This window comes from Mesitornis unicolor, unplaced genomic scaffold (genome assembly GCF_000695765.1).
Source record: "Mesitornis unicolor isolate BGI_N332 unplaced genomic scaffold, ASM69576v1 scaffold10190, whole genome shotgun sequence".
NCBI lineage: Eukaryota > Metazoa > Chordata > Aves > Mesitornithiformes > Mesitornithidae > Mesitornis > Mesitornis unicolor.
In genome coordinates this window covers 8,383-18,486 of record NW_010157564.1, presented here as the reverse complement: position 1 = coordinate 18,486, position 10,104 = coordinate 8,383, and the positions used below count along the sequence as shown (strand labels likewise).

The window sequence follows — 10,104 nt, the reverse complement described above, 5'->3', positions numbered from 1 at the left end:
CAGGAAGGTGAAGAAGTGGCTTAGCTGCACTTTTTGACTAAGACTGTACGCAGTGGCCAAAGCTTGAACTTGCTGGGGAACCAGGTGCCTGAGCCCCCTGCAATGTGCAGAAATCATGCAGTGAATCTTTTGCTACGCAACAGCAAGATTATTAAGATATGATGGCATATTAGAGATATGAGGCTGTATTTATGAGCAGTTGTGAATAAGCTGTAAAGAAGATTAAACACATTAAGAGAAAACATGTAGAGTCAGAAACTTCCTGTATTACTGAGGAGTCAGCACTTACCGTTCCTTCTGGGTCCACCAAAAGAAGATGCTTGGCTTGTCCATTGTGCATGCCTGTCAGCACATAGGAGCCAGGATTTGTGGTACTCTTCCTCACAAGGAAATCTCCGCATTTCTTTAACAACTGTTCTGCTTCTTTCCTGCTCATCTCTCCTTGATACCATGGCTCTGCACTCAGCTCTTTGGCTACAGTCCAGTCAGCTGCTCTGGATAAAAGAGGACTGGTGCATCCAGGGGAGGTGGATTTACTCAATGCAGCCTCAGTTGTATGGTTCTTGAGGGCATCTTCAAATGGTTCTTGTTGTGGCAACAGAAACAAGGGCAAGATCATTCAGAGGTAAATAATGTTACAAAATGGTGATATCCCAATCCTCCTTACCAGAATTTATTTTGTGTCACAGCCACTTCCCTTCATCTTTATGAAAAAAAATGAGGGAAGATGTACTGCTAGGCTTACTGATTTATGGATTATATTAAGACCAAGGAGTACAACATGTTAAAAATGTGTGCTATGCACAGAACGATGCTGACAAAAATCAGAATGAACCTTGGCAGGAGCCTTTGAAAGATAGTTTTTTATTTCAGTAATGGCTATTGTCAACAGTTATATTTATATGTCATGGTATTAAGCACAGCTCTCCTTTTATCTTGCCAAGTACATCAGACAGTTTAATTTCAAATAAGTTGCATCATATGGGTACCCAATATCATCACACTCATATCTGGTTTATCTTCAAGCGATATATTAATTTGAAAATTGTCCATTCCTGGTCTCCAGCCCAAGGGTATGTCTAGAAGGAATCGGTTGTCCATACCACTCAGCCTACCAGTAGTCTCCACCAAGAAAGAGGACTTTGCAACACAGACACAGGCCATCTCCTCTACTGTGATTTACCCAACTGAAATCAACCTTGAGGAAGCATCTTTTAAACCTCAGCTAAATCATGAGCTCAGTGTTACTTTCTGTAGAGTGGAATGTAAACATGTATCATTACAGATCCCAGCAGTCTTACAGAAATAGTAAATAGGTCAGTGCGTGCTTCATTATATGCTGTGCTGACCTATTTTCCCTTGCAAGACCTTCATCTAGCCAACTAGTGCAGAGCAGCAACTCACCAGCTCTACATAACCTGTTCAGATGCGAGGAGCACATAGCCATGTTTGCATGGGGCCACAGAGAGGTTGATTCAGCTCAGAGAAATAGGCTGACTACTGCGCTATCACAGCTTGTTAACACCTCAGCTAGCACTTAAAACCAGCTTATATATGTCTTCACTACCTTGCAACCTAAGTAAAGCCCAACACATGTTTAGCTTGACAAACTGCTAACTTAGGGCTAGAAGACACATTTTCTAATACTACTTTTCCCCGATGACCCAATAGTTAATAAAGATTAATGAAGGCTGGAAGACAAGAAATTAGTTTTCCTTATATTTAGAAAAAGAATGTGTATAAAATAGAGGTAACCATGTGCATGTTTTAAAGGCACAGCATGTTAGAAATCAAAGTTAATATCCCTGACTTCAGACAGCAGAATATTCTCATTTCAGATCTATATTCACAGGTAGATACTCCCTCAACTTGCTCTCCACCCCCTTTCTTTCAATCCAAAATCTCCCTAGCAGTGGAAATAGAGCTATATTTCAGCAAAAAAACACATGTCAAGAAGACTGTTTTATGTACAATGAGATAACAGAAATGTAGATAAGTTTTTTTGCAAATAGCACAAAGGCACCCACTGCCTTTTAATTATATGAACTGAATTAAATAAATCATGTGTCAGCAAGTGATTGGAGGTAGAAAGAGCAGAAAACAAATAAAATTTTCGGTGCCTCGAACTGCTCTCCCCATATTCTCAATTAAGTGTCTCTTCAAGGCTGAAAACAATGTGTACCAGTAGCACTACCATCAAATTATGACTGATGCTTAAACCATTGCTTTATGGCTTTTGCTATGATTCTGATTTCAGATAAGCTGACTTCAAAGTTGGAACAGATAGCTAGATAGGATAGTAGGCTTATCCAGAGCAAGGGATAACACAGCCTTTTGATTTCTCTCCCAGGTTCCTTGTTGCACAAACTTTTTGTATTATGCATTGAGTTCCTAGCAACATATTCACAGGACAGGCTGGAGCTAATTCTCCAGCCATTCACACCTGTACTTTCCTGCATGACAAGCATCCTTACTTATTTTCCTTCTGACATTATTGCCTGTGATGTTAAGAACAACATAGACCGCAAATCAGCTTAACTCGGATACAATACGAACTAGCTTCAGATCTTCAGCCACTCTTATTTTAACTCAGTCAGATATGAAACCACCATGAATTCTAAAATTCACAACTCCACCAGGAATACTAAAACTTGGAAAATTTTAAAATTATTCTTATACAGAACTAATGCATAAGCATATTGTGTCACTTGTTAGAAAGGGAATAAGTAGGAAGGGAACTCACTCATGTCAAACAGATCCTTTCCTGGGCTGCTCTCTTTGGTATCATCTGCTGTTCCAGTGAAGGTGTTTTCAGCATCTGCCTGAAGTGCCAGTAGAGCTTCTATATTTATATGCTGGGTGTTTACGTATGTTGGCATCTCTGCTGTTGGGGTTAATTGTGATTTCCCTTCCGGCATACTGCAAATATCCAGAAATCCTAGAAAATTCAAGACTTTTTTTTCTTTTTTTGCACTTGACAAAACAGTGTTGTTATAATGACCACACAAGATCACACCCCACCACCACAGTTTTAAAATGCCCTGGAATGTGAGCTGTAAAGTCAGTAACTGCAGGGTCTAGTAGAAAAAAATGTTGAGGAATGGATTCAGAACTATATTGCAATGAGGTCTTGGGGCATGTTACTATTCAGGAGAAAATGAAAATTTTGTAAATAAAGACTGTCAGTTTCAAAACTGATATTCAGCTGGGGAGTCATGAGAGGAGAAATGGAATAAATTCCATAAATCCCTGCAGATTAACAACAGGTAACTTATTCTGGCATTTGAAGATAAAGTGTCCCCAGAAATGCAGTTTATTTGCCACATAAATGTAGAAGGGGTGAAATTTCACACATATGTTGTGATTTGCTTAGAATTCATAGACAACAACAAAAAGAACATTATGCATTATTTGTTATTCATGGACCAGAGACCATGTGCAAACATATGCATTGTTCCACATTTTAAAAAAAGCTTCTGACTTTAGGCTCTTCCTTGGGAAACTCCACCTTGCATATCCTAGTGGGTCAGATTTTCAGAACAGACCATGCAGCCTGTCTCTAAATACCATGGCGCTTTAAGACATTACAAGGTAGATAGATGAAGGTTTGGGGTGACTCTATTTATGAACTGCTCTGCAAGAGATAAGATTTTATGAAGGTGTGCATTTAATAATTTATCCAGAGATAATTACCAAGTGCTTTTCACTGATATCAGTACTAAAATTCAGGCAAAGGGAATCTCTCAATAAAGTGCAGTTTGCAGTGCTCAACAAAGAGCTGAGGCATCAGACTGTAGCATGCTTTGCCCAGCCAAGGCCTTCTGCAGTATGACAGCTAAAACAAGCAAAACTCACCTTGCTTAACAGGCCCATGATGCCAGTCTTTGCTGAATGTGTCTCCTAAGTGACGACTCTGGTAATAGGTTTGCTCTCCTCCCACACCTGCTGCAGACTAGAATGGACATATGTGCAAAGAAATTTTCAATTACGTTTAAAATGCTCAGATATATTATGAGTGGCTCTGACAATTTCCTTGGCTGTATTCTTTGTACTCCCACTCTTCATTTCCAATTCATCATGGTGTCAGAATATATATCTCAGAAATGTATTTGTGTAGGAGCAAGATATTACTGGTGGCCTTTATGTAAACTTCCCTGCTTCCTGCTTTTATTAACCCCTACAATCTCAAATGGTGCATCATCTCCTCCAGCACCTTTGTCTTCACATAGTGAGACATGACAAACCATGCCTGGGAAAAGCATTCTGCAGAAACACACACCTGGGACCAGAAAACACCCCCAGCACCCTCCAAAGCATGATCTGAAAGACCTGTGTTGGTACCAGGGGATGCACTTGGGTACTGAAGGGAGGATGTTGTCTACAGACAAGGCTCCTCTGAATTTTAGCAGAGTTGTGCTGGATCCAAAAACTCCTCTTAGGCAGCTATGTTGATATTGAAGTCAAACTTCCAACAGCAATGCTGGGAGAAATATCCAAGCTGACCTCAGTTCAACATGAGGTGGAAAACCTACCTAGGAATCTGGCTGAATACTGGTCACTGCTGAGTTATCAACGCAATGACCTGTTAGTAAAGACTGCAAAAGATTGTTTGAATAGTTCTGCATCAAACCTTTCCCAGTTAATGTGCCTGTCCCAGTTAGTTTGATACTGTCCAAAGCAGACATGGTCTCTACAAATGTAGCAACCCTCAGTGGATTTCTCTTCCTTGAACCTGTGTAATCTAATACCACAAGGAGTTCACCTCTTTTTGTTTGCTCTGAACTTGCCTAATTTGTTGCCTCCTAGATCTTCAATGCCTATTCAAAAGGAAACTGATCACATGTGAAGGGCTGTGAGCTATAAATAGTCCCAATGTATTCATCTTTAAATACACATTTTAAAAAAAACTTTGGATTCATCAGCAGGAGGGCAGAGATGCAATTGCACTGACCTGAGCTGTATCTGCTGCAGTGGGAAGACTTGCTTTGAGCCTGGCATCAATGAAGCCGCCAGGGGGTGGCATTTTATTTGGGATGTTGTTGTAATAGGGGTGTTCTGTTGCTTCGTTGTCTTCCTCCATCCATGGCTCATCAAAACTCTGCATCCTGTAAGAGAATGCTTTATTTTGCCCTCGCTTACAAAGCCCTTGCAGATACTTGCAGTGTGTTAAGACTGCGGGTCACGGGATCACTACTGAGCATTATTTTGACAATTCAGATACCACTGTAAGTCAGGAAGCAATGATGGATCATGCACCAGAACTCTGTTTAGACAAATTTGATCTAAACCTCCTTTACAATGGATGAAATTCTTTATGCTGAGTAAAGGATGTTTTTACTTAGCATTAAGGACCACTATAAACTGCTTTAACAATTTTATTTAACCTTACAGTAGCATTTGTAATATTATTGCTTAATTGATTGACTAAGCCCTAACACTTTAATTAGGGCTGCTCTATTACCAATATTAATCTGGAAAAACTTCACAAAATCAAGAGATCAGAAGTTTTAGTCAAGGTTTTACAGTCATTTACACAAGTCTAAAGTGAGTACAGAATGCTTGCAGATTGTGAAAGCTGGGGAAGGACTTTTTACAAGGGCAGGTAGCGACAGAACAAGGGTGAATGGTTTTAAGTTGGAAGAGGGTAGATTTAGACTAGACATTAGGAAGAAATTCTTTACTGTAAGGGTGGTGAGACACTGGCACAGGTTGCCCAGGAAGTTGTGGATGCCCCCTCCCTGGAAGTGTTCAAGGCCAGGTTGGACAGGGCTTTGGGCAACCTGGTCTAGTGAGAGGCATCCCTGCCCATGGCAGGGGGCTTAGAAGGAGATGATCTTTAAGGTCCCTTCTAACCTAAATCATTCTATGATTCTATGATTTTATGTTCACCATACACTCATTTTACTCTGATATAAGAGATTACAGAGGGTATCAGCCCACTGAGATTTATACTGATATTAGCAAGCATATAGCAATCCACATTAAAAATACATCTCACCAAAGAGAAAAGAACACTATATCCCAGCCTCCTAAATATATATATGCAGACAGATTTTGTATCCTCCAGAGAACAATGCAGTCAAAGCTTCTGTACAATACATCACACTCCTAAAAAGCCCACCCTGGCTAATATCAGAAATAGTGAAACATCAGTAGTCATTTCGGAAGCCCAGCAAATCTAGCTTACTTCATCTAAATTGACAGAACTGCTGTGACAGTAACAACAACGACGAAAAGCTACAAATAACATCCATTCTTGGCTATCCAACTGTGCCTACTAACTACAATGGAAGACGTATGATCATTTCAATAAGTTCACTGTTAGAATGACTGTGCTCCTTTCATACTGATTATGCTAACCTTGCTTTGATAATTCAGCAGAAATCTCTTCTTAAAGTATTTAAATCCTGTCCATTTACAGCAACTTTGTCCACAGCACAATTTATTAAGTAAATACAAAGCTAAAAAAGATCCTTTAGCAGTCTTCTGCAGTTGTACTTACCTATCATGAAAGGTCAGTATCTTAGAGGGGCATCGCAAGTATTGCTTAAATCGAAGCTCAAATGCTTGCCCTATGGTGCTGATGACATCCTGGGCCAGGCCATCACAGCATTCCAGTATATGACAAGCTAAATTAAAAAGATTTGACACATGCACATGCAAATCATTGTTTATGTTATGGTAGGATGCACTGACCTATGAAAAAACACCTGCAAGTCAGGCACAGTTACCCTATTCATGGTGTGCACATTTCAATAAGCCTCAAATCTCGCACAGTGAATTTCAGGCAATGTGGCCCTTTTAGAGGTTAAATAAAATGGCTCTGGTGTGTAACTGCAACAGGCAAGACCACAAATTGGTTCCACAATCTTGACAAGTTGATAGAGACAGGAAATTTCATAAAATTTTACTTGTTATTACGTGAATGCAACAGATTATATGAGAATTCTGGGCTCTAAGATGAAATTATAAAAATATTAGTATATGGTAACAACAACAACATAAAAGCTTTCTTTGCTTTCCTCAGTTTTATCACCACTTCAGTTTTATGTCTAATTACCTCAAGTTTGCAAGCTGTTCATTTCCTTTGAGTTTCCAGAATTTCCCAAATTACAGGCTGAGGGAGGAGCACTAACTAGGATACTTCCTAGATACTTTCTAGATCCCAGGCCCTGCTCTGATTCTGGTAATAGAGAGGCTGTTACCTTTTCCTGCTTGTCTTTATGAAGACACTCCTAGAAAAGTGTGAGATCAGTGGGGAGCACAGAGCCAGGACCCCAGTTAAGCCCGGCACTGCCGCATGTGCCACCTCTCTGAACCTACTGTGACAGAGGCAGTACAGAGGAAGGCTGGCAACACAAGCTTTTTTCCTATGGGATATCGAGAAGCCTTTATCAGGTGTCTGAGAAGCCAAACCCATCCCAGTTTTAAATCAGAGAGTGGCTTGCATGTATCATCGCTTGTGACAACATAAACACGAGAACTCATGAAGATTTAGTCTAATGCTTCAGGAATGTAGATGGGTATTAAGAGCTGGAAGCTAAAGATCTGAATTAACAATATCTCAGTGATAGTCAGAAAATCCCAGGCAAATTCATTTTGCATATTTAGTGCTGGACAAGCATGAGGTCTTCTGACCAGATCCTGGATTGGATTTGATACTTTGGTTCTTTTCCAAGCTCTGCCACAGTACAATGGGACCTTGTTCTAAGTTACTGATTTCTATCACCCCTGGCTGCTTTAATAACCCGAACATAAATTCTTCAGTTGAAAACCTGCATTTTAGTATATGCCCAGTGTCCAGCTCAGTGGAATCAAGTGCTTTGGATTCTAATGTCCTATAAGTATGGATTGTTCATGACATTTCTGTGACGTGATTTTAGTTAAACCAATAATAGGGATACTATGGATGTTTAGCAATGACTTCTCCAAGACTGACCTGCTGGACTGACTTCTGAACAGGCCAGAATAAAGGGCCAAGCAACCTGCAGTTACGTACATACAGAGTGACCAGGGCACCAAGCTCTCTCTCCCTCAGCAGCAGCAGCAGCAGCAACACCTCACACACCATGAGATGGCACCAGTCACAGTGCTGCCCTGTTAAACACATCCAGCGATGCTCTCTTCTCACCTTATTGCACCTGCTGTGCCAACTAGCGTGCTGAGGCAATGCCTGATTCAGGGGAAATGTCCTTAGCTGCATGCTGAAAATGGATTCAGCAGCCAAAAACAGGATGTCCATATGTTCAAAAACAGAGGCAGACATCCCTGGCTAGCAGCAAGATATTTGCTGTTTACCCACTCTGAACCACTGCTAATGGCAGTCAACAATCAGCCCCCAGATAACGTGCAGACTTCTCTCTATGAATGTGGACCGAAAACAGTTAAGCCAAACAAAGCTACAATTTTTGCACTCTATAACTCCAGTGGAGATTTAAAGAGGCTACATTGCTCACTGCTAAACCTGCCTGGAGCTGAAATGAAGCATGAGTCATTAAGCAGTTTTGGCAGGTAACATAATGAGTAACCTGTTTCCTTGGATACGTGAATAGACTTTCAGCACATAGGAGACGTGCTTCTTGTAAAAGGATGAGAAGGTTTGGCTCTCACAGAGATGATTTCTTGTGAATGCTACAGTGGAAGATAGCCTCTAGTTTGCTAGATCCAGAATATAAAGCATGAATAGAGCTTTTACAGCCTTGGGAAGAAAGGGGTTTAATATGCAGATGAAAGCTATACTACAGCATTGATGCTAGTGTCAGTAACAGCAGCAGTAACATTTTCACTTGACACAGAAGTAAATTCAACCTCACTTGGAAAGTAATTTGCAGACAACACAAACACTGACAGAATAGCCAGTGGTGGTGGAAGAGGGCAGTCCCAGATCTCTTGGTAAACTAGACCTTTTAAAAAAAATTATTTTAATACTGGTCACATACAAAGTCACTGATCTGCAAAACACTGATACACACACACAGTTGAGGAAAGCTCCCATGGAAAGCTGTAAAAATCACAGCATGAAAGGATTTCATGTGAGATAACAGCCCGTCACTGCAGCAAAAGGTGCTTACGAGAAAATGGCTAATGACAGGGACAAACGCAAGCAAGAATAAGAAGGTGCAGCCTCTATTATAGATTGCTGATATTAATACTAGATTACTCCAAACAATAACAGGCATCATCTACCTTTTTAAAACAATGCAGAAAAATGAAATAAGGAGGAACAGAAATTATTTGAAGGATAGAGGGCACGCACTGCAGGTGGACACCTACAGAGTTACTCTGTCAATCTTTTCCTAAAGAAAACTGAGAAATTACTTGAACTAAACACATCACAGGAAGACAATGCTGGGTACTTAGATAACTCCTCAATCTAGGATAGACTAATTCAACAAGGAATGGTGACAAGAAGCTAAGGCTAAACACATACAACTTAGATATAAGGAACATAGTCCATGTAATAGTTTTTATATTAAATACACTCACATAGAAACAGAAAACAGAGCACAGGACTCCTCCAAACCCTACAGTGCAACCATTTGGTCTGCAATGCTAGTCCACTACATTGCCACTGAGATCTCTCAGTACAACTAGAGCTAAAGCAGGTCAGGTGGAGAGTAGCTCTGCACCATACAGCCAATGGTCTGATGCTAGAGTCTTTAACAGGGGACGCATGATGGAAAGAACTGGACTATCTCCCTACCTCCCACGCCCCCTAAGTTTTCAAGGTGCTTCACTAATATTCAGCATACTAGTATTTTAATGCAGGCATTATTTATGAGCCAATGCTCTCAAATCTGTATATCCCTGCACATGGATAAAATAGATCGTTGAGGTATCCAAAATCTTTAAAGGTGATAAAATACTGGAAACTACTGAATTAGTTGTGCCCATAGTAAGCTAGCAGCTCAGGGTTTGCAGGGTTGGCATTTTGGAGTTAAAGTGTCAGAATTCAACAGAAATCCTGTTGGCAGTGCTTGAGTCTTTTTTTGGAGCTAGTCTTTTTTTCTCTATGAATCTATGAATAATAAACAGATTCTCAGGTACATTATACAATACTTTGTATCTAGCATTAAGATCTTGTGATGCTTTCTGCATTACGAG

General features: G+C 40.3%; 1 protein-coding gene across 1 annotated transcript in view; it reads right to left on the bottom strand.

Moving 5' to 3' along the window:
* The window catches only part of SHC3 (SHC (Src homology 2 domain containing) transforming protein 3), a gene marked incomplete at its 5' end in the record, with an annotated part of 21,267 nt that overhangs the window by 2,936 nt on the left and 8,227 nt on the right, over positions 1–10,104 (bottom strand). Inside the window, 5 exons of the mRNA XM_010180515.1 lie at positions 290–585; positions 2,744–2,938; positions 3,856–3,952; positions 4,952–5,105; positions 6,503–6,629. Coding sequence (XP_010178817.1) covers positions 290–585; positions 2,744–2,938; positions 3,856–3,952; positions 4,952–5,105; positions 6,503–6,629 — 869 coding nt within the window. The remainder of the gene's footprint in view (positions 1–289; positions 586–2,743; positions 2,939–3,855; positions 3,953–4,951; positions 5,106–6,502; positions 6,630–10,104) is intronic.